Source organism: Lepus europaeus, chromosome 6 (genome assembly GCF_033115175.1).
Source record: "Lepus europaeus isolate LE1 chromosome 6, mLepTim1.pri, whole genome shotgun sequence".
In the NCBI taxonomy this organism is placed as follows: Eukaryota; Metazoa; Chordata; class Mammalia; order Lagomorpha; family Leporidae; genus Lepus; species Lepus europaeus.
Window position 1 is genome coordinate 98,556,323 of NC_084832.1, and position 23,194 is coordinate 98,579,516.

General features: G+C 55.6%; 2 protein-coding genes and 1 long non-coding RNA gene across 3 annotated transcripts; 1 reads left to right on the forward strand and 2 right to left on the reverse strand.

The window, feature by feature from the left end:
• Nucleotides 1-329: 329 nt before the first annotated feature.
• GPR162 (G protein-coupled receptor 162) lies at nucleotides 330-3,999 on the reverse strand. The gene is made up of 4 exons (XM_062194699.1): nucleotides 2,703-3,999; nucleotides 1,898-2,087; nucleotides 1,355-1,512; nucleotides 330-1,076 (listed from the first exon to the last, which is right to left on the reverse strand). The coding sequence occupies exons 1-4, from the start codon at nucleotides 3,570-3,572 to the stop codon at nucleotides 525-527; spliced, it is 1,770 nt and encodes a 589-aa protein (XP_062050683.1). The 5' UTR covers nucleotides 3,573-3,999; the 3' UTR covers nucleotides 330-524.
• On the forward strand, nucleotides 1,021-12,611 carry LOC133761833 (uncharacterized). The gene is made up of 3 exons (XR_009866225.1): nucleotides 1,021-1,092; nucleotides 11,248-11,319; nucleotides 11,943-12,611. It is a non-coding gene; the product is annotated as an uncharacterized LOC133761833 (long non-coding RNA).
• CD4 (CD4 molecule) lies at nucleotides 7,929-21,377 on the reverse strand. The gene is made up of 9 exons (XM_062194700.1): nucleotides 21,281-21,377; nucleotides 20,989-21,165; nucleotides 11,893-12,051; nucleotides 11,217-11,453; nucleotides 10,117-10,452; nucleotides 9,246-9,443; nucleotides 8,642-8,766; nucleotides 8,287-8,354; nucleotides 7,929-7,959 (listed from the first exon to the last, which is right to left on the reverse strand). The coding sequence occupies exons 1-9, from the start codon at nucleotides 21,336-21,338 to the stop codon at nucleotides 7,929-7,931; spliced, it is 1,389 nt and encodes a 462-aa protein (XP_062050684.1). The 5' UTR covers nucleotides 21,339-21,377.
• Nucleotides 21,378-23,194: the final 1,817 nt, after the last annotated feature.

Consider the following 23,194-nt stretch of genomic DNA (forward strand, 5'->3'; position numbering starts at 1 on the left):
CTGGATGGATCTGGGGGAAGGGGGCGAGTCGGGGGCATTGGGGACAGAGACCCCTAAAACCACCACCGGGAATCTGAACGAAGACCCTTCAGGCCCCAAAGACCACCTTCAAGTATCTCCCCGGCTCCCACGGCCAGCTCGCCACACTGGACACGCCTGCCTCTGCTCCGTCTGCACACTGAAGTGTGTGTGACGGCTTCTCCCTGTCCTCCCCGGCCTCTGGCCACCACCCCTGCTCTGTTTTGTCCTCGATGAGACTCTCTGCGCCCCCAAGCCTCTGTGCAGACCCTCCGGCCACCACAGTGCACTGGACACCAACGTTTCCATGGCAACATGTCAGCCTTTAATACATTTCGCTAAGGGTGGTGAAAGGAGAGCAGGGCAGCTGGTCACTGGGATGGGAGAGTGCAGGGGCTTCGGAGCCCGCTTCCCGTCTCTAGTCCCATCTCCCCAGAGTCTGGAGGCAGCTGGAGTGAGGGTTACTTACCCAGGCCCCTCCTTCAAGTCCAGCAGGCCCAGTGGGCTCAGAGAGTCAGCTGGGGGAAGATGGGGTTCCCTGGGCCCCAAGACCCTCCCCAAACCCTTGCAGCCCCCTCCCCCCCTGTCAGGGAGCAACGTCTCCCTGTACTGAGCCCCAGGGGAAGTCCAACAGCTCTGCTGTCGGGAGACCCCAGGGAGAGTCGGCGGGGCGAGAGGCCCAGTGGCCGGGGCCGACGAGGAGAGGGTCCCGGGGAGGCAGTCGGGGAAGGCAGAGGCGTCTCGTCGATAAAGGTGGTGATCTCTTCCCGGAAGAAACCGGGACCCCGCGGTGGTCCCCCACTTGACCCCAGAACCCCGCTCTCCAGAAACTGCCGAAGGCTGGCCAGCCCCCCGCCTTCAGCCTCATCCTCATCCTCCTGGTCCTCCAGCCTGTGTCTCTGTCCCAGGTACTCGGGGGGGCCTCCAAGGGCCCGGCTCTGAGCTGGGAGGACCCGGATGTCGTCGGAGGATGACCACTTGTGTAGGAAGGAGCCCGGTGCCCGAGGAGTCGAGAAGATGTTGGTCTCATCGTGGGACAGACGGCGGGACAGAGGGACCTGGGAAGAGGAACAGGTAAGACCTGGAGGTATTGCAGGGACAGAGGAGGTGGAGGCAAAGGAAGTGGGGGCTCTACGAGGTGGCCTGTATTAATCTTCGCGTGTTTGCTCCAGTGGGCCAGCCCGGTTCTGAGAGGTTGGAGGGGGCACACCTTCCTGCTGTGTCCTCACCCACCTACCCCTATGGTGCCCTGCAGGCCGGCACCAGGCAATAGGGGGTGGGAGTGGGCAATGGAGACTGGAGAGAAGTGGTGGGGGGTGCGCCACCCAGTCCCTACCTGTAAGTAATGGACTCTCTCAAGAGGGGGAAAGAGCATGTGTCTTCCAGGCAGCAGCTTCACCTGGGTGGGGTCCCGGCCCCCAGGGCTTGTGGCCCCGTTAGCATCAAAGCGAACTTTGCACAGGCGGCCATCTGCATAGTCATCACAGCCCCCATCTAGGAGAGAACAGGGGCAGAGTGGGTCCAGGCAGGGAGTACCTGCCCCCACCGCACCCCAACCTGAACCTTTGCTTTCCTTGGGTCTCTAAGCTCCCGGAGGTCGGCAAGGGTAGCCCTAGTGCTTCCTGCATTGGATGCATTCACTGCTTGACACCTTGCAACAACTTCCTGCCCTCCTCCTCCAAGAGCAGAACCGTGTGGGCCTCAAGGGGGAACCCCTTGGGTGCAGAGGGAAACAGTGAGGCAGGGAAAGGGGAGCCCAGGGATGGTGCGGACTTTGTCCAGAAGAGGGCACCCTAGGACAGCCCATCCTTACAGAGACGGGGTGGAAAAGGGAGAAGATAGGTGTCCAGGAAAGCAAAAGCGCAAGCCCTCCTCTGACCGTCATCGCCGTCCTCCTCCGACATGATGGCCACACACTGCTCCCACACGGTGCGCACGTCGGCGCGGTAGCGCTCACAGGACCAGATGAAGGAGGGCAGCAGCAGGGTCTGTGCCATGGAACACCAGAGCACAGCCAGCACCATCCACGGTGGAGCCGAGTCCGACTTGAGCGAGAAGAAACTCACCACCTGCCGGGAGGATGTGGGTGGTGCAAGTCAGGACCCGGAGCCGGAGCCCCCCGCAGCCCCCGGACCCTGACCTCCTCTGGCAGCCCCAGTGCAGCTGGTGGCCAAGAAGTCAGCAAGGGGTGCCGGGCCCTGTGATGGGGACAAAGGCACAGAGGTGCAAGTCGGAGGCAGGGATGGGCTGGACAGAGTGGAAGGGACTGACTCATGGGAAAAATGAAGCCCTGGGGCCGGGAGGGACACAAGGATGGGGACTGGATGAGTGGTGGGGTGAGTGAGCGCTGTGGGGTCTCCACCCAGGGATACTCAGAGACCGTGTGGTCCCCAGAGGGAATTGGGGAATGGAGAATGACGCTCCGCAGCTGGATGACAGCTGTGGCAGCTGCAGGATGGGGAATACAGCTGCAGGCTGATGGAGCAGTGGCAACTAGAGAGTACACAGCGGCACCAGGAGGCCAGTGCTGGGAGCAGGAAGATGGAGGGGTCGCAAATGGAGGGGGCAAGGGGCAAGGAGAGGAAGAGGGATGATGGAGCCGGAGGCAAGATGATGGAGCTGCCAGGTGGCTGATGGAGCTGGGGCTTGGACAAGGACCAGCAGATGGGGGACCCCAGTCTCACCAAGATGGGCACCCCCGTGAGCGAGTCATAGAGAAAGACGATGGCGCTGACCAGGTTGGTGACCTGCAGGGATGTCTTGGCCGACTCGGAGCCGTCCAGAGAGGACCGCCGCTTCCCACGGGCATCCTCCACCACAATGGCAGGCACCTCAAAAGCTGGCCGGGTTCCCAAGCCTCCTCCCGGCCCCCCTGCCTTGGCCCCGCCACGGCCCCCCGCTCTCCGGGCCTGCCGAGCCCTCCGGGGCCGAGCCCACAGCGTCTGGTAGAAGGTGATGGCCACACAGACCAGCCCCATGACGATGCCCCCGAGGAGCAGGAGGCTGAAGCAGACGCCGAAGCCGAGGCCGATCTTGGAGACGATGAACTGGCAGCCTCGGGCGTAGTAGCGCTCGCCGTTGTTGTGCCAGCCGATGGAGGGCAGCGTGGAGAGGATGAAGCTGACCATCCAGATACCCATGACGGCGTGCAGCGCCTGCTTCTTGGCATTGCTCAGGCGGTAGTTGACAGGCCAGCGCACCATCCACATGCGGTGGTAGGAGAGCGACGCGACCGTGAAGCAGGTGGCCAGAGCCAGCGTGTAGTAGGTGGACACGAAGACCTTGCAGATGCTCTCGTTCCAGTCGTAGTCAGATGAAGCCTGGCGCCGCAGCTGCACCACGGCGAAGGTGGTGAGGGGCACGGCCGCCATGAGGATGTGCGTGCCCGCCAGGAAGCAGAGCAGCAACTCCAGTGGCTTGTGCTTCTGCTGCTTGGCCGAGATGCTCAGGATGATCCAGGCGTTGGCCAGCAGAGCCAGGAGCCCACAGGCCAGCCAGGACAGTGCGTTGGAGCGCAGGGAGGCCTCCTCTGCTGCCAGCCCGCCCCGAGCCATCCTAGCCTCAGCCCCCCGCCCCCCTCGAGCTCCTGGGGGCGGGGGCCAGGTCTCACCCAGGAGCCCCGCTCACGCACACCCCCATGATGCCCACGGTGCTTGCCCCGTGCTGAGGCCGGCTGGCCCCAGGCCCGCCCTACCGCTCAGCATTGCACGGCTGAGCCAGCTGAGGCCGGGCGTGGAGGGCAGAGGAGCAGACAGAGGCTCAGCAGAGGCAGCGTCCAGCCTCCATATTGGGTAGGCCCTTCCCTAAGTAGCCCTGGGAGGGGTGGGGGCGGCAAGCTGGCTGCTCTCCCAACTAGGAGGCTGGATGGGGGGCACTGGTCTCCATGCTGCACCTTCCAGGCCTCCTCTTCCTCGGGCTCCGGACCAGTCAGAGATGTTCTGGATGCCCCCAGGGGCCTGGGCATGGGCCTTGGCCACTTGGACGAGCTGTGGGGGAAAGAGGAGATAGGGCAGGGAGGGGGCAGAGGTAGGCCCTCAGCAGGTTCTCCAGAGGGTTTCAGGTGCCGCCCTTCTCTCGAAACTGTAGGACTCACTGATTGCTAAGGGGCCACAGGGATCACCCAGACCTTGTCCCCGCCTTAAACCAGGTAGCCATCCAAACACCACGCACAGATCCAAGCTCCTGATCCACCAGATCTCCAGCAAAGGCCTCCCTCCCTCCCTGTCTCCTCCCGCAGGAGCCCCCAGGTACCTTTCCAGTATATCTGCTGCTCAGTGCTCATCCACCCCTGCCTTCATGCTAGCTGATGGGAGACACGGGACGTGTCTCATCACAAGGAATCACAGCAAACTGGGATGTGGCATTGCAGCCCCCTCCCCTCCCTGCCAGGCTCCCGGGTACAGCTGTCTTGGTGCTCAACCCCATTCCCCCAAGCCTGGATGATCACCCTTCAGCTACCCAGGGATGTGAGAAAATGGGAGAGGGAGGCTGGGACCAAGGTAGGGGGGTAGGGGGGGCTAGGGAACCTGAAGGCGGGGAAACTGCTGACATCAGAAGGATCCAGAAATGGAAAGAGGGGGAACTGGGGAGCAGGAGGAGAGTCTGAGCAGAGAGAAAGAGGGGGCAAAGTGGTAGTATCTGAAAATAGACAGGAAAGCTCAGAACCCCCTGGGGAGGGAGCCAGGGAGGGAGGAGGGAGCAGCAGGCAATCGCAGGCTGGAGGAGAGAAGCCAAATGTTCTACAAGGTGCTGGCTCCCACTGGAGTCCTGGCTCACAGCCTCAGTTTCCCTCTGACAGGAGGAGGGGCTGCTTTTAGTGACTCTAAGCTTCAGAGAGCCCTGGGGAGGGGACCAAGAGGAAACCCAGTGAAGCCTCCCCCCCACCCCCCCTCGGGAAGAGTCGAGGCTGTAGGTACAGGCACAAAGGCTTTGGGGCGAATGGGTGAGAAAAGGACACAGCAGCGAAGCGGCCGGTCCTCCTGGGAGAGCCTCAGACCCTTGCCCTCCCCAAGAGGCTCCGGTCCACCCCCATCTCTGTCTTCCCTCCAAGCCCAGTACACCCTAGTTGCCATGGCAATGGCCAGCCAGAGGGAGGTGGAGGGAATCGGTCAGGAGCGCCCCCCCACTCCCCTCCCCACAGCCGTGGACCCCTTCCCTCCCACCTCCGTCCAGGCCCAGCTGGTGGGCTCCGGTCGAAAAGGATGGGGAGGCAGAGGGGGAGAGGAAGGCAGGAAGGCTGTGAAGGGCAGGGAGAGGGGGTGAAGGACAGAGAGGGATCAGAGGGAGGCGGCAGGGGGGCTGGGGGGCGCGCGCCCTGGCCGGCAAGGGTCCTTCACCCTACGCGGTGCAGGGGGTAAGGTCAGACAGCTCCTCCCTCCGGTCACCCACCCACCCACCCTGTTCTCCAGGCAGCAACAGCAGGTGGCTGGGGAGGAGGGGCCGGCCAGGGAGTAGGGAGATAGCAGCTGAGGGAAGAGGGGAGGCGACGCGGGCCGGGGCAGGGGTCGTCTTACCTCTGGCTGCGCCCTGCACTGCCTCGAAGACGCACTCCCGGCGCGGCTCCGCGCCTGGGCTCCCGCCGCCCGCCGGCTCCTGCTCCAGCTCGCCCGCCCTCTTCCTCCTCCTCCGTCCCCCTCCCTCCGCGTTCTTCCCTCCCCCTCCCCCCAGGGCCTCCCTCCTCCCCCGAGTCCCGGCCGGCCGCAGAGGCGGCTCCCTGGGCCCCGGTCCCCCTTGGCCTCTCCTGGCCGCTCTTCCAGGGTCGTCGGCCTGAGCCGGTGTTAGGAGGACTGCAGGGCAGCTTTGGGGGTGGGGGGTGGCCAGTGGAGGGCGGGGAAACTGGATGGTGGCGACTTGGGGGGGAGGGGCAAGGGAGGCGCGGAGCAGGAGGGGACGGGGAGGGTGGCGGGCAGCGGGCTTCTGTAGTGCGGCGGTTCGCGTCCTGTCCCCACCCCATCCCATTCTGCACGCGAGCATAAACTCAACGAGGCAGCTGGTGTTGCCGGGGACCGGGGAGGAGGAAGTGTGTGTCACCGTGTGTCACTGTGTGTATCCCTGTAAGGGCTGTGCTTTGGGGATGGCTCAGAGGGGCAGGTGCAGGAGGCGCCTGGGGAGGAAGGGGCTTGTGATGCCAGCTGGGGCTGCTCCTGGAGTTGGGCAGTAGGTGTGCTTGGGACCCAAAGGCTGCGGGTGCTCCACGGTGGCGCACGGTTCTCCTCCTCCTGGGCGCACTCGCACACCTAGCCGGGGAGGCTCACAATGACAGCTTCTACCTGGCCTTCCTCCCCTCGGCACACGGGAAGGCCAGGACAGCACAACTCCACGTCCCTCCCTCCGTCAGGCCTGTCCCCACCAAGTGTCACACACAGGCTGGGGGTGGGTGCAGGGGGCAGCCAGCCTCCAGGGGATATTTCCTTCTCCAACAAAACTTCATCTGCTCCCCAGAGCAAGTCTGGCAGCCTCTCTGGAGAGGATCCCAAAGGCCAGCAGATTCCTGGTCCCCAGAGAGGGTTCTGTCTCTTTGTCGCTCTCTTTCACACATACACATGCACACACACACACACACCATCTTTACAATAAGTTTATTGTATTTTTCTGTCAGCTCTGGGAGGCAGACGTAGGGGTTGGGCAGGAATGGGGAGCCTTGGCAGCAATTGGGTGGTCTTCCTGGAAGAGGCAAGCTAAAAAGAATGAAGGGAAAGGAAAGGGGGGAGGGGGGAAAGAGGTTGGGACTGAGGGAGATGGTGAGGAAGGGAAAGAGAAGAGCAGCAGAGGAGGCTGGGGTCCCTGAGAGGAAGAGGAGGAGTTATCCTGCTAACTAACCCTGGTTGCCTTGTGTCACGGACCATTTGGAGGCAGCATGAAGGAGGGTTTGGGGCGCAGGGGACCTGAGGCCTGGTGCTGTCACCTTTCCCACGGGGCTGCGCAGGGCTCACTCTGGGGCCAGCTTTGCACAGGGTAAGTGAGTGGGCACTGGACGCCTGTCCCTCAGGGCCTACGCTCTCATCAGGGGCTCCCAAGGCAGCATCTCCCAGGAACACAGGTGATGGACGCGATGATCAGGAGGGAGGCTGTCCCCCTGTTCTGCGCTGGGACTGGCCCTCCCTGTGGGGCCTGTGCTCCTGGGAGCCCAAGGGGACACACTGGGTACCTGTGAGCAGCTGTGTGGCATTTCTCTTGGCATTCTAGAAGCCGCTGGGGGAGTCTGGACTCCGGCACTTGCTCCCTGTGTGACCCTGGGTACTCACCTAGCCTCTGGGGGTTCTGTTTCTGGTCTACAAACTGGACACGTTGCCCTCGTCACTGCTAGCCTCCTGGGGTTTCCATAAGGTAGGCAGATAGAGCAAGGTACAGCTGTGTGCTGGGTGGTAGGGAGCTGTGTGTGTGGACCCATATGTGGCTGTGTGTGTGGTGTGTGTCTGGCAGGCCCACCTGGGCAGGAGGTGAGTGTGTGGCTCCGCCAACACAGGTGAGAAGCAGGCAGCATGGGGCAGTGAGGGCTGCAGTCCACCAGGAGCCCTGGGTCTGAGTCTCTCCTTGACTGGCTGTGGGGTCTCAGGCAAGCCCCTGTCCTCTTTGATCCTCTCCTATAAAGCCCTGTGCTCCCTGGCTCCCTGTCCTCCTCTGCCTGCCAGGTAGGGCTGGTCCTGTGCTCGCCCCTGGGATCCAAGGGGGAGACGGTAGAGCAGAAATAATCAGCAAAGAGCCAGGGCTTGAAGACAAAGGAAGTGGGGGCAGAAAGGCAGGGTGACGCCTCTGGAAAGTGCAGAGCTGGGCATGGGAGGGGGGCAGAGGCAGCGCTGGGATCTGCTACATTCATCAGGTCCTCGGGCCCAGAGGAGCCGTTGGGACTGCAGGGCAGACAGCTGGGGAGGCTGCAGGTGGCAAGGCGTCTTGGCCTCTGGCCTCGCACCTCACAGGAGATTGTAAGTCTTCTGCAGCCGGCTGGAGAGAGGAAGGAGGAGGGGAGCAAGTCTGTCCCCCCAGCGTCTTCGCCTTCTAGGGCCTCCATGGCTCTTGCTCTGACTCTCCTCTTCCAATGCTGTGGACAGCCTCTGGACCACAGCTGCAGAGCCACATCCGGGTACCCCAGGCCTGCTACCCCTTCTCGGCAGGCCCCTACACCCCCGACTCTCCCTCTCCACCACCTCCGCTTGCCTCCTTCCCTCCTCACTGCTCCCTTCTCAGCTCTTCCTCCTCCCCTCCTGCCCTCCCATCCCCCCACCCCACCGAGTCTCCTGCTTGCCCCTTCCCCTCCACCCAGGTCCTTACTGGGGACACTGGCAGGTCTTCTTCTCACTGAGCAGCTTCTTGATCTGAGACATCCGCTGTGCCTGATGCTGTCCAGGAACAAGGAGGGGAGTCGTGAGGGTCCCCTGCCTCCAGAAGGGAGGTGCCCCTTGGAGGGGGGGACGGGGGAAGCTAGGAGAGGAGAAGCAGTAACTGTGGCTGAGCCCATCTGTCTGGACACTAACTCTGAGCTCCCAGCTGTCTGTCTGTCTGTCCATGTGGGATTTGGGACAGGGCCCGGTCTGCAGTGCGGGAACGTGGGAGTGGGTAGAGAGGGCCAAGCACAGATACAGGAGGGACCTGGGGGGGCATCAGGGTGGACTCCAGGGACACTTACCCGTCGGTGCCGGCACTTGACACAGCAGTAGATGCAGAGCCCAGCGAAGAGCACAAGGCCCGCGGCACCCCCCAGCGCGCCAGCCAGGAGCATGGGCTGCTGGTGGCTGAGTCCCGTGGCTAAAACTGCAAGAGGGTAGAGTGGGGAGTTAGGAAGGTGCACCCCCCCACCATCAGAGGCCCCTACTGGAGGCACCAAGGGCAGCCTTGCTGCCCAGCCAGATGTGGCCGTCATCCTGGGGCTGGGAGGGTGGGGGCAGGGTGCACAGGCTCCCAAGGGAACAGGCTTGATGCTGTAGACTACAGGGTTCTCAGGGGAGCTGGGCACAGTGGTCCTGAGGACCCTGGCCTGTGTGTGTGTGTGTGTGTAGATCTGGGTTTGGGAGGAAGCCAAGGAGGGGGCTCTTGGCCAAGTGGGCCCCATCTTGGCTATAGGCCTTAGGGAGGTGGGAACTTGTGGGTCTAGAGCCTAGGACCACACCTCCATGACCCCAGGCCCTTCACCTTGGGAGGCTGGGGTCCTGGGTGGTCTCTGACAACCCGGGAGGGTTCTACAGCTGAGAAGGCAGAGGCCAGGGGCTGGGCCGTGGAGCCTGAATCCTCACCATCAGCCTTGGACTCCAGCAGCACCTGGTCCCCACTGCTCAGCAGACACTTCCAGGTCCCTGCCTTGGGGTCCAGCACCTGCACCATCTTCTGTGTGGAGAGCTTTGCTTCCTGGTCCTCCAGCTTCAAGCTCAGCTTTATCTTGGGGTCAGTGCGTCCCAGCACCTCACAAATCAACTTGTTCGTTACCTGAGTCACTGCAGAGGAATGAGAGATAGAGACAGGGGGCCTGGCCCTCTGGGTCCCCAGCACCCTCGAGCTCTATGGGGATTCAGTGAAGCAATCAAAACGATGCTTTGCAGGGGTGATTTCAGCCTCACAGAGCTCATTTCCTTGCAGTCCTAAGAGAGGAGACACCACCTTGGACTTGGATTTGAATTCCAATGCCATGGCTTCCAAGGCATGTGCTCCTTGGGCAGTTACTTAAAAACCCGCGCCCCGGAGGATCGGTAAATGCAGGGCTACGTGGCACGTGTTTGAGTGGGGCTGCGTGTGTACGCAGCAAGTGTTGGCCAAATTGCTGTTTGTGGAGTTGTTAGGAGACAAGGAAGCGCTTCTCAACACCATCATTCCATACAAACAGTGGATTCTGTTCTTGTCAGACAGGTGAGTAGTGGGGACGTAGCCAGGGTGGCAGAGGCCTGGGCAGAAATGGAACTTGAACCCTGGTTCTTAGCGCAAGCCTTTTGCGGATTCTCCATGGAGCCAGGCCATGTGGATCCCAGCCTGAGTTCAAAGCCAGTCCCAGCCCCAGGTTCCTCTAACCAGACACCAGGGCGTGGGCATCCCCCTTGTGGGCCAGCCCATCTCCAGGGGAGCCCCTCCCTCCACCTCCACCCCTGCTGTACCCCTCTCAGTCTAGCTCTTCACCTTTCAGCATCACCAGGCTCACTTGCTGATGCAACTTTCCTTTATCAAGGGTCAGGCTCAGGTTTCCGGAACCAGCATGGCGATGCAGGGCCTGGAGCAGGGTGAGGCGGAGCGGGAGCTCCTTGTTCATCTGGATCTTGAGGTCAGGGAGGACCTTCTGCACAGACACCTTCCTGTCCTCCAAGGAGAAGCTGACCCAGGACTGGGCCGAGGAAGCCCCGTCTGCCTGCCACGTGAGCTCTCCGCTCAGGCTTTCATCTTCAAAGTTAAGCGGGAAGGAGAACTCCACCTGCTCCCCCTCTTTCTTGTAGACTGTGACCGAGGCCTTTTGGAAGCCTGGAGGCAGGAAGGGAGAGAGCCTGGGTGAGGGGGAGACAGGAGCATGCAGGCGCACAGGAGGGTGTGCGCATGTGGCCGGGGCAGTGGAGAGGTGCACGTGGGACCAGGGCAGTCCAGCTCTTCATTTTGGGTGCCTGGGTTTCTTCCTGTCTCTCCAACCCAGCACACTCCTCCCCCTCAAGGCTTCCAGAACCAGCTCAGCCACGGTTGCCTCTCCCTCCTCAGGTGCAGTTTATCGGTGGGGCTTACTGCCTCACCAGCTGCTGTTCTCAGCATGTCCCAGTTACCAACTCTCACCAGGGAAGGCACTGTCACACTTAGCTTTGCCCCCATTTCACAGATGCACACACAGAGCTTCAGGAACCTGCCCCAGGTTGCACTGGTTGTGGTGGGATCCGGATATAGATCAGACTGTGTGCACTAACCCCGCCCACTACACTGTCTCCTGTCACATGAGCAGAGGAGGGATCTGGGGCAGGACTTGTGTTCTGGGCTCTTGGTCTTCCCACAGGGCCTGGCTTGGGGCTGTAGAGGTACCAAGTGGCATTTCATAATGGCTGGCTTGCTGGTGTTGGTGTCCCTGAGGAAGTGGATTTGGTAGGGGTAGGGAGATGAAGCAATACAGAAAATTGTTGCCCTTGACTCTCTTCCTTTGGGGCCTCCCTTCTTCTATGGCCAACCTGGAGGATGACTGCATTGGGGGTGGGGGTGGGGGGCTGGTGCACGGGGAGGGGGCGGCAGGCGAGAGGAGCGCCTCTTACCCAATACTACGATTTTTATGTCTAATTCCAGTTTGTTCTGGCCCTGGAAGAACAGGTGGCAGGACCAGGTGCCACTGTCCTGGAGCCTCAGCCTGGACACGTGGTAAGTCTTGTTGGCTTTTGTGATTTTATTTTCTGGACTCTTCCATTGCATGGAGGGGCTCCCCACAGAGGGGCCATCCAAGGTTAGGGTCAGTGACTGTCCGTGTAGCAGGCGGGTGTCCGGGTCAGCAGTCACTGTGGAGGAGGGAGCAGATGGCCTGTGTCACACACCCCATCTCCAAGGAGAAAGGAAGGGGACAGGAAACCAGGAGTGGCTCTCCATCCTCATAACCCTGTCCCAGCATCTCCTATCTCCCTGGCACCCAGCTCCCCACCCCCAGCCCAGGCTGAGTTCCCTTTCCCTCCTTCCCTTCCTGAATCTCCCTCCTTCCTTTAGCTCTTTCCCTTGTTTCTCTCTCTCCCTCTCCCTCCCTCTCCCTCCCTCTCTCTCCCTCCCTCTCCCTCTCTCTCTCTCTCTCTCTCTCTCTCTCTGCACCTCTCCATCCAAGGCTGAGGGGGTGTTTGAGACTTGGTGACCTGTCTGGCCCACCTGTGGCTGCCCCAGTTCTGGTGCAGGGTGAGAGCAGGGGAGGCAAGGAGATGGGAGGAGGAGGTCTCGGCCTCCCCCACTTACATCTGAACACCAGCAGTTCCACCTCCATCTTCTTATCCCCCACTTCGCAGATGTAAGTCCCCGAGTCGTCCATCCTGAGATCCTTGATGACCAGGGGGAAAGATCCTTGGTCCCACATGTTTTTTTTGGATTCAACGCGACTGCTCAGCGGGGAGTTCCCTGGGAACAGAAGCCACGTGGAGGAGATGGAGGCACCCTGGCAGGGGTGGAACCCATGGGTGCTCTGACCTGAGCTGATGATTTCGTGCAGAACTGGGGAACCCCCGACTGGCCAGGAGATCCCACGACGTCCACTTACCCGGCTGGGACGGTAGGTCACTCATCCGGAATGGTAAAATCATGGCCTTATTTGGAGAGCACCAGTTTCTACAAGCCCATCCCTGACACCCATAGTCTCCAGTGACCTTCACAACAGTCCCCGGAAATAGACGCCTGTTCTGCTCATTTTGCTGATAACGCTTCTTACACATTATTGGTAAGAATGAACACCAATATAATTTGTTTGGAAGGTAATTTGTAGTATCTATCAGAATTACAAATGTGCTTACAAAGCTAAATGTCCACAAAGGATAGGTCACATCAATTATAGTTCACCCACTGCGCGATTGCTAGGCAGGTCTGGAACAGTATCTCAGAAACACCCTTCACTGAATAAAGCAAGATATGAAACAGGCTACTCTTCATTGTAAAAGGAGTAGGAAACTACCCCCATAAGCACACACATGTATTTGGTTGGTTCCCTATACCCACAAGTTCTGCACCCACTGATTCAACCAACTGTGGATCAAAACTACTTGATAAAGGGGAATGGATATTTGTCTTAGTGGTTAAAAAGTACACATCCCGGTGCTGTGGCATAGAGGGTAAAGCTGCTGCCTGCAGTGCCAGCATCCCGTATGGGTGCTGGTTTGAGTCCTGGTTGCACCACTTCCGATCCAGCTCTCTGCTATGGCCTGGGAAAGCAGTAGAAGATGGCCCAAACCCTTGGGCCCCTGCACTCACGTAGGAGACCCTGAAGAAGCTCCTGGCTCCTGGCTTTGGATCGGTGCTGCTCCAGCCATTGTGGCCAGTTGGGGAGTGAACCAGCAAATGAAAGACCTCTCTCTCTCTCTCTCTCTCTCTCTCTCTCTCTCTCTCTCTCTGCCTCTACAACTCTCTGTGTAACTCTGACTTTCAAATAAATACAGAAATCTTAAAAAAGAAGAAGAAGAAGAAGTACATGTCCCACATCAGACTGCCTGAGTTCAAGTTCGAGCTCCTCTTCCAATTCCAGATTCCTACTAATGCCCACTTTGGAAGGCAGCAGGTGACAGCTCCAGGAGTTGGGTCCCAGTCACCTCATGGGAGATCTGGATGGAGTTTCTGGCTCCTAGCTTCAGTCTGGCCCAGCCCTGGCTATTGCAGGCATTTGGGGAGTAAACCAGCACATGGGAGATCTCTCTGTCTCTCTGCCTTTCAAATAAATAAAAGCTTAAAAAAAGAAAAAAATATTTTGGAAAGTTAACATAAGGAAATGAAACTTTGGTTGTCCTGGAAGAGGAGTGAGGCCCAAGAAATAGGTGTAGGAGGAAGGCTTTCAATTTTATTGCTTTTAAAATTTGGCTCCAATAAGTGGTGGAGCATGGATTAAAATTCAGGCCTCTTGGGTACACTGCACAATACCATCTCTAGAACACTCTGGCATGGATATGTGCTCCCCTCTACTCTCTTATTATTATTTTTTTAATTTTAACTTTTATTTAAAAGACAGACAGAGGAAGAGAGAAGTCTTCCATTCACTGGTTCATTTCTGAATGTTCACAACAGCCAAAGATGGACCAGGCTTAAGTCAGAAGCAAAAAACTCAACCCAGGTCTGCCACATAAGGCAGACCCAAGTATCTGAGCCATCCCCCGCAGTCACCCAAAGTGCACTTTAGCAGGAAACTGGAATTGGAAGCAGAGCAGGGACTTGAACCCAGGCACTCTGATATGGGGTGCAGGTGTCCCAAGCAGCATCTTAACAACTGCACCAAATGCCCAATTCTCTGTTGACTTAAAAATTCCACTGCATCCCCTGCCAATTTTACAAATGACTCTGACATCAGTATTCTCAGCCCTAACCTCTCTCCTCAAGTCTGAGCCAACAGCCAAGGGATAAGTCTGGATAACGGATAAAGGATAAGGCTACTGCTTGCCATCACCCCAAATTCAATTGGTTCAAAATGTATGTCTCCAAAATGTATGAGGGTTGGCATTATGGTGTAGTGGGTTAAGCCGTCATCATTTCCAATTCAGTTCCCCTGCTAATGGTCTGGGAAAAGCAGCAAAAGATGACCCAAGTCCTTGGGCCCCTGCACTCATGTGGGAGACCCAGATGGAGCTTCTGGCTCCCAGCTTCTGCCTGGCCCAGCCCCAGCACTTAAGGCCATTTGGGGAGTGAACCAGCAGATGGAAGATCTCTCTCTCTCTTTCTCTCTCTCTCTGTAACTCTGCCTTTCAAATACATAAAATCTTTTTTTTTTTTTTTTTTGACAGGCAGAGTGGACAGTGAGAGAGAGAGACAGAGAGAAAGGTCTTCCTTTGCCGTTGGTTCACCCTCCAATGGCCGCTGCGGCTGGCATGCTGCGGCTGGCACACCGCGCTGATCCGATGGCAGGAGCCAGGTGCTTCTCCTGGTCTCCCATGGGGTGCAGGGCCCAAGCACTTGGGCCGTCCTCCACTGCACTCCCTGGCCACAGCAGAGAGCTGGCCTGGAAGGGGGCAACTGGGACAGAATCTGGCACCCCGACCGGGACTAGAAACCCGGTGTGCTGGTGCCGCAAGGCGGAGGATTAGCCTGTTGAGCCGCGGCGCCAGCCTAAAATCTTTTTTTAAAAAATGGAATGTGTCACCTTCTGTAAGACTGCCACAAAACACACCAAACACTGGAGAGAGAGAGAGAGAGAGAGCAAGCAGGCCACGTGTTCAGGAACAGGTCCTCTTAAAACTTTGCGGGGGGGGGGGGGCAGGGAAGTAGGAGCAGTGATTCCCATTAGGATGTGGGTAGAGTTAACACCGCTGGTTGAGCTGTGGGATCACCTGGCTTCCAGCCATGGCTGGGGCGGGGGGGGGGGGGGGGGGGGCTAGAGCCTAGGATGGTGTCTGGGTTGTAGATCGGGCCATAGATAACACTGCGCTGCCATTTTACTAACACCTTCCTCCTAAAATAACACTTCCTTCTTGCTTCTCTCTTTCTCATATGAAAAAAAAAAAAAAAATGATGGCCCACTTGTGCATGTTGTCCTCTACGCTGGAAAAGCAATTGCAATATAGTGCGACAGGTCCAAGTCTGGGTGAGTCTGGCATAGATCCCCTGATTGGTGTAGAATGAAGCCTGAAAAGAAGTGTAGGCAATGGGGGGGGGTGGTGGCAAGAGAAGCCCCAGGGAAGCACTGCGGCCAGTGGGGGAGGGAGTGAGGGCTTCAAGGGCCAGCAGGGGCCCCAGCCTCCCCAGAGCAATGCCTGCGCAGCACTGCCGCCAAGTCAGCCTCTCTGCCTCTCCAACAAATAAAAGTAAAATGAAAGCAAAGCGAGGAGTGGCCGCAGTTGGTAACTGAAGGGAAACCAAGTATTTCTTCTTCTGGTTCGGAAATTAGGGGACCATGGAGGATAACAGTAAAATTATGAGAAATCAGGAAGTGGCCAAGGGGAGCTGCTCTGGAGGAACATCAGGTGATAGAAAGAGAACAGAAACATTGACACGAAAAGTAGCACATTGTGTTAACCTCACAGGAGATCAAAGAAATGCAAATTAAAACTATCAAATTAGCAAAAAAAAAAAAAAGTTGTAAGTAGGTGCTACAAGGTTGTAATACATAGAGGCACCAATGACAGTGAACTAGAGGTAGGGTAAACAAAGTCTTTCCGGAAGCAACCTCGCAGTACTTCAAAATGCTAATGGAAAATCGAGCTTTTTGAATACCACTAATGTATACCCACTATTTTAAAAGATTCACATCCTTCATTTCATTTCTTTTTTTTTTTTTTTTAAAGATTTATTTATTTATTTGAGAGGCAGAGTTACAGACAGAGAGCACTTCCATCTACTGGTTCACTCCCCAAATGGCTGCAATGGCCAGAGCTGGGCTATTCCGAAGCAGGAAACCAGAAGCTTCTTCTGGGTCTCCCACATGGGTGCAGGGGCCCAAGCACTTGGGCCATCCTCTGCTGCTTTCCCAGGCCACCAGCAGAGAGCTGGATGAGAAGATGAGCAGCTGAGAGTGAAACCAGTGCCCATATGGGAAGCAGGCACTGCAGGCAGGGGCCCAACCTATCGTGCCATGGTGCCAGTCCCCCTTCATCTCGTTTCTAAAACCTTACCCTTACAATGATAATTTAAAAATGCAATTTGTGGCATAGCGGGTAAAGCCACTGCCTGCAGTGCCAGCATCCTATATGGGCACCAGTTCGAGTCCCGGCTGCTCCACTTCTAATCTAGCTCTCTGCTATGGCCTGGGAGGGCAGTAGAAGATGGCTGAAGTCCTTGGGCCCCTGCACTCATGTGGAAGACCCTCCTGGCTCCTGGCTTCAGATCAGCCCAGCTCCAGCCATTGCAGCCAATTGGGGAGTGAACCAGTGGATGGAAGACCTCTCTGTCTCTCTCTCTCTGCCTCTCCTCTCTCTGTGTAACTCTGACTTTCAAGTAAATAAATAAATCTTAAAAAAAAATGCAATTCATGGCCGGCGCCATGGCTCACTAGGCTAATCCTCCGCCTTGCGGTGCCGGCACACCAGGTTCTAGTCCCGGTTGGGATGCCAGATTCTGTCCTGGTTGCCCCTCTTCCAGGCCAGCTCTCTGCTGTGGCCCGGGAGTGCAGTGGAGGATGGCCCATGGTCTCCATGGGAGACCAGGAGAAGCACCTGGCTCCTGGCTTCAGATCAGCATGGTGCGCTGGCTGCAGCGCACCAGTCGCTGTGGCCATTGGAGGGTGAACCAATGGCAAAGGAAGACCTTTCTCTCTGTCTCTCTCTCTCTCACTGTCCACTCTGCCTGTCAAAAAAAAAAATGCAATTCAAAATTTAAGTTAAAAAATAATAACTATAGTGACTGGTGTTGTGGCACAGCAAGTTAAACTGCCACTTGGGACGTTGGCAACCCATATCAGAGTGCTCGTTCAAGTCCTGGCTGCTCTGCATCTGATCTAGCTTCCCACTAATGTGCCTGGAAAAGTAGTGGATGATGGACCACATACTTGGGCCCCTGCCACCCATGTGGGACACCTGAATGGAGTCCTGGGCTCCCAGCTTTGGTCTGGCCCAGCCCTGGCTGCCACAACCATCTAGGGAGTGAACCAGCAGATGAAAGATCTCTCTGTCTCTCTAGCCCACCCCCCCTTCCCTTCCTCTTTCTTGCTGTGTCACTGCTTTTTAAATAAATAAATCTTTTAAAAAAATTATAGAGTGGACATTTGAAACAGCAGTTAAGGGGCTGGGGTTGGGGTGCAGCAGGTTAAACCATGTTCTGCAGTGCTGGCATCCTATACTGGTGCCGATTGAAGTCCCAGCTGTTCCACTTCCCATCCAGCTCTCTGCTAATGGCCTGGGAAAAGCAGTGGAGGGTGGTCTGAGTGTCTGGGCTCCTGCACCCATGCGGGAGACCTGCATGAAGCTCTTGACTTCTGATTTCTGGCTTCAGCCTGACCTAGCCCTGGCTGTTGTGGCCATTCGGGGAGTGAGAGTGAACCAGCAGATGGAAGATCTCACCCGCTCAACTCTGCCTTGCAAATAAATAAATATTTTTAAAAAGGAGGAGAAGGAGGAGGAAATAGCAATTAAGCTGCTGTTTGGGATGCTAACTTCCTATATCAGAGTATCTGGATTCCCTGGATTTAAGTCCCAGTTCTGCTTCTTTTATTTTCTTTTTAAGATTTTATTTATTTGGCTGGCGCTGAGGCTCAATAAGCTAATCCTCTGCCTGCGGCACCGGCACACCGGGTTCTAGTCCTGGTTGGGGTGCCGGATTCTGTCCCGGTTGCCCCTCTTCCTGTCCAGCTCTCTGCTATGGCCCCGGAGTGCAATGGAGGATGGCCTAAGTGCTTGGGCCCTGCACCCACATGGGAGACCAGGAGAAGCACCTGGCTCTTGGCTTTGGATCAGCGCAGTACGCCGGCTGTGGCGCACCAGCCGCAGCGGCCATTGGGGGGTGAACCAACGGAAAAGGAAGACCTTTCTCTCTTTCTCTCTCTCTTACTGTCCACTCTGCCTGTCAAAAAAAAAAAAAAAAAAAGATTTTGTTTATTTGAGGGGTAGAGTTACAGAAAGACAGAGAGAAAGGCTTCCATCTGCTGGTTCATTCCCCAATTGGTCTCAACGGCCAGAGCTAGGCTGATCCAAAGCCAGGAGCAAGGAGCTCCTCCTGGTCTCCCATGCAGGTGCAGGGGCCCAAGCATTTGAGCCATTTTCTACTGCTTTTCCAAGCCATAGCAGAGAGCTAGATTAGAAGAGAAACAGCCGAGACACGAACCAGTGCCATTATGGGATGCCAGTGCTGCAGGTGGAGGCTTAGCCCACTATGCGACAACGCTGGCCCCCAGTTCTGCTTCTACTTCCAGCTCCCTGATAACTCACACTCTCAGAGACAGCAAGTGGCAGCCCAAGTGCTTGAATCCCTGCCATCCATGTGGGAGATCTGGAATGATTTCCAGGCTCTGGGCTTCAGGCTGGCTCAGCCCCAGCTGCTGTGGGCATTTTAGGGAGTGAATCAGCAGATGGAAGCTCTGTCTCTCTCTGTGCTTTTCTAAAAAATTAATTTAAAAATTACGGTGTTAATAGAGCAAAGTGTTAGACAAAAGGGTAATGACTGCACATTGAAGTATATTAATTTAGTGGTATATTAGACTAGCACTAAAATTATATAATTTTTCACAAAATGGGAAATATTAGTAACATACTTTTTCTAAAAAGGATTTTTATTTATTTATTTGAAACTAAGAGTTACAGGGAGAGAAGGAGGGATATCTTCCATCATCTGGTGTGCTCCCCAAATGGCCACCGTGGCTCTGGCCCAAACCAGGAGCCCTGAGCTCCATCCGGGTCTCCCAGGTGGGTGGCAGGGACTCAAGCCCTGAACCATCCTTCCCTCTTTCCCAGGCACCTTGGCTGGAGCTAGACTGGAAGCAGAGCAACTGGGACTTGAATTCGGGCTCCCATATGGGATGCTGGTGGGTAGTGGTTTAACCCAGTGTACTACAACGTAGGACCCCATAATATACATTATAAAAGATTTTTTTTTAAGCTTTATTTATTTGAGAGGCAGAGTTACAGACAGAGAGAGGGAGAGACAGAAAAAGAGAGATCTTCCATCCGCTAGTTTACTCTCCAAATGGCCACAACGGCCAGAGCTGAACCAATCTGAAACCAGGAACCAGGAGCTTCTTCCAGGTCTTCCATGAGAATGCAGGGCCAAGCACTTGGGCCATCTTCCTTTCACTGCTTTCCCAGGCCACAACAGGGAGCTGGACCAGAACTAGTACCCATATAGATGCTGGTGCCACAGGTGGAGGCTTAATCTACTATGCCATGGTGCCAGCCCCATAAAAGTTATTTTAAGATACACTTTCTTTAAAAAATATTTAGTCATTTATTTGAAACATACTGAGAGTGAATGAGCAAGAGAGAGAGCAAGCTTTCACCTGCTGGTTCTCTCCCCAAATGCCTGCAGTAGCTAGCGCAGGGTCAGGCTGAAGCCAGGAGCCTGGAACTCATTCCAAGTCTCCCACATGCACGGTAGGAATCCAAGTACTTGAATTATCATCTTCTGCCTCTCTGGGCCCACATAAGTAGGAAGCCACAATCAGTAGACCCAGGGAGCTGACGTTGGCCAACATCCTGTATCAGAGTACTGGTTCGAGTCCCAGCTACTACACTTCCAATCCACCTCCCTGCTAATGTAGCTGGGAAAGCAGTGGAAGATGGCCCAAAGGGCTTGGGTAGGCCCCTGCCACTCACATAAGAGACCCTGATGGAATTCCTGGCTCCTAGCTTCTGCCTGGCTGAGCCCTGGCTGTTGCAGCCATCTGGGGAATGAACCAGAAAATGGATTTCTCTCTCTCTCTCTCTGGTGCTTTGCCTTTCAAATAAAATAGCAAACCAGAGCTTAGATATGGGATGCTAGTGTCACAAGCAACAGCTTAACTTGCTGCAGCACAATGCCAGTCCCATATTCTAGTGATTTTTAAATTAAAATTTTTGTATTGAGATATTACAGATTCACACACATTTGTAAGCAATAAGACAGGCAATCCTGTGAACCCGTACTACCTTTACCCTGGGGTAACAACTTGCAAAAACTATAGCACAATATCCCATCCCAGATGTTGACTTTTTAAAAAATTTTTTTCATTTATTTTGAAAGACAGAGTAACACAGAAAGAGGGAGAGCCAGAAAGAGAGCAATCTTCCATCCGCTGGCTCATTCCCCAAATGGCTGCAACAGCTAGTGCTGGGTCAGCCAGGAGCTTCAACCAGGTGTCCCCCGTGGGTGGCAGTGGCCCTACCACTTGGGCCGTCATCTGCTGCTTTTCCCAGGCCATTATCAGGGAGCTGGATCAGAAGTGAAGCAACCAGCCCTCCTATATGGCATCCCAAGCAGCAGCTTAACCTGCTGAGCCACAACCCTGGCCCTTCCAGGCACATCCACAGGAAGCTGGATTGGAAGCCAGTAGCCAGGACTCCAACTGGTATTCAGATACGGAATGCTAGTGTCACACTGGTGGCTTAACCCATTATGCCACAATGCCAGTCCCTGTTTTGTTGTTTTTAATGAATGTAAACAAAGTATTGTCTACAGGAGTCCATAGCAATAAATTCTTGAAGTTGTCAGTTTCATATAATTATTTTCCTAATGACTATTAAAGTAAGACCACAAACATCGATATATTAGAATCAATATACTAACCAAAGCCATTCCCTGGGCCAGCAGCAGTTGGTATAGGGGAACTTTGGGCAAAAGGATCAGAGAGTTTTGGTCAACCCCAGACTTTTGGAATCTCAGAGTTTTCCAGGAGCTGGTATCTGACCAGGGGTGTTTAATCCATAGTGTGTTTTCCTCCCTGGCCAGGGGTCAGGGATGTCCTACCTTTAAGCCAGAAGGAGGAGGAGGAGGAGCCCTGGTTTCCCAGGATCTTGACCTGGTTCGCGTGTTTCCAGTTGAAGACCGAGTTCCTCTTCTGGGAACTCTGGCAGGGCAGCTCCACGGTGGCTCCAGCTTTGCCCCTCACCACAGTCTTCCCCCAGGTGGCCGCTGGGAGTAGTGCTAGGTGGGAAAGAAGACCTCTCCTGTTCTACCCCATCTCCCACATTTCCCCATCAGCCCCACTCCCCACACCACGCTCACCCCAGGCCCTGAGTCCAAGACTCTGAGCACTCACCCAGCGGCAGCACCAGCAGCAGGCGCTGGAAGTAGATTCCCCGGTTCATGGGGTTCATGGTGGCCTTGCTGAGGTGGGCAGGGGCCAGAGGCTTCAAGGACCTGAGCCTGTGGAAATGCGGATTGAGAGAGACACTAATCATTGGACATGTATTGGACGTGGGGTGTAGAGAGACTCCTCTGACGTCATGACCCTTAGAGCCAGTCCAGGGCACTGAACGTGGACCCCACTGAACAGGCCCGCTGCAGGGCAGGTCATAAAATGCTGGGCCCAATTTATTTAATTTTTTTTTTTGTTTTTTTCTTTTAAGATTTATTTCTATATTTACTTATTTAAAAGGCAGAGTAATAGAGAGAGACAAAGGGGGTGGGGAGAGAATTTTCCATCTGCTGGTTCACTTTCCCAAAGGTCATAATACTCAGAGATGGGCCAGGCCAGAGCCAGTAGCCTAGAACTCCATCCAGGTCTCCTATGTGGGTGGTAGGGACCCAAGTACTTGGGTCATCTTCCACTGCTTTTCAGGCACATCAACAGGGAGCTGAATGGAAAGTGGAGCAGCTGGGACTCGAACTGGTGCTCTGATATGGGATGCCAGTGTCATAGGTGGTGTCTTAACCCTCTGTCCCACAACTCTGGCCCCTTTTTGTTACAGTTTTCAAAAATGATTTGCATTTCACTTGAAAGGCAGAGAAGAGACAGAGACAGACAAAGATCTTCCACCCACTGGTCCACCCCGCGAAGGCCCACGACAGCCAGGGTTGGGCCCGGGCCAGAGGCTGGAATTCGGTAGAGGTCTCCCAAAGGGGTGGCAGAGAACCGAGTGACTTGAGCTCTCACCACTGCTTTCCAGAATGCACATTAGCAGGAGGCTAAGTCAGGAGCAGAGCCAAGACTGCGACCCAGGCACTCTGATCCCGAAAGTGGCATCTTAATCACTAAACCCAGCACTTGCTCCTGGGCCCAAGTTAAGACTGGGTGATGTTCTTGGTGTGACAAATTCTCTAACTTCACACCTCATCACACACAGCCAAAGTCAGTATTTCCATGTGTGACAAAATACCAGTTAAAATGTTAGAGCATTTATATGAAAAGTTGTAACCTTTTACTTTGAAAATAAATGCAACATATAAACTCTCTTTTTTTAAAAAAAGAGATTTATTTATTTATTTATTTATTTGAAAGTCAGAGCTACATAGAGAGAGAAGGAGAGGCAGAGGGAGAGGTCTCCCATCCGCTGGTTCACTCCCCAACTGGTCGCAACAGCCGGAGCTGTGCCCTTCTGAAGCCAGGAGCCAGGAGATGCCCCAGGGTTTCCCAAGTGGCTGCAGGGGGCCCAAGGACTTGGGCCATCTTCTACTGCTTTCCCAGGCCATGACAGAGAACTGGATCGGAAGTGGAGCAGCCAGGACTCGAACCGGCGATATGGGATGTCGGCACTGTAGGCAGAGGCTCTACCTGCTACACTACAGCACCGGCCCTCAAACTTTGTTTAACAAAAGTAACCAGTAAAGAGAAACAGGTGCTTACATTAAGATAGAAACTGACTAGAAGCCGGCACCGTGGCTTAACAGGCCAATCCTCCGCCTTGCGGCGCCGGCACACTAGGTTCTAGTCCTGGTTGCCCCTCTTCCAGGCCAGCTTTCTGCTATGGCCCAGGAAGGCAGTGGAGGATGGCCCAAGTCTTTGGGCCCTGCACCCGCATGGGAGACCAGGAGAAGCACCTGGCTCCTGGCTTCGGATCAGCGCGATGCGCCGGCCGCAGCGGCCATTGGAGGCTGAACCAACGGCAAAAAGGAAGACCTTTCTCTCTCTCTCTCTCTCTCTCTCACTATTCACTCTGCCTGTCAAAAAAATAAATAAATAAGCATTGTAAATAGGAAATATTTGAAAATTAAATTTAATAAGAATCCCAGC

What these genes read in the sequence shown, in the direction of transcription:
- GPR162 (XM_062194699.1), bottom strand. Translation starts at nt 3,572, where the DNA reads ATGGCTCGGGGCGGGCTGGCAGCAGAGGAGGCCTCCCTGCGCTCCAAC. An exon ending in TCACGGGGGTGCCCATCTTG is followed by an intron (nt 2,088 to 2,702) that starts GTGAGACTGGGG and finishes TCCTCCCGGCAG; the next exon opens with GTGGTGAGTTTCTTCTCGCT. An exon ending in AGAGAGTCCATTACTTACAG is followed by an intron (nt 1,077 to 1,354) that starts GTAGGGACTGGG and finishes TCCTCTTCCCAG; the next exon opens with GTCCCTCTGTCCCGCCGTCT.
- CD4 (XM_062194700.1), bottom strand. Translation starts at nt 21,338, where the DNA reads ATGAACCCCATGAACCGGGGAATCTACTTCCAGCGCCTGCTGCTGGTG. An exon ending in GGAACTGCTGGTGTTCAGAT is followed by an intron (nt 11,454 to 11,892) that starts GTAAGTGGGGGA and finishes CCTCCTCCACAG; the next exon opens with TGACTGCTGACCCGGACACC. An exon ending in TCAAGTGCCGGCACCGACGG is followed by an intron (nt 8,355 to 8,641) that starts GTAAGTGTCCCT and finishes GTTCCTGGACAG; the next exon opens with CATCAGGCACAGCGGATGTC.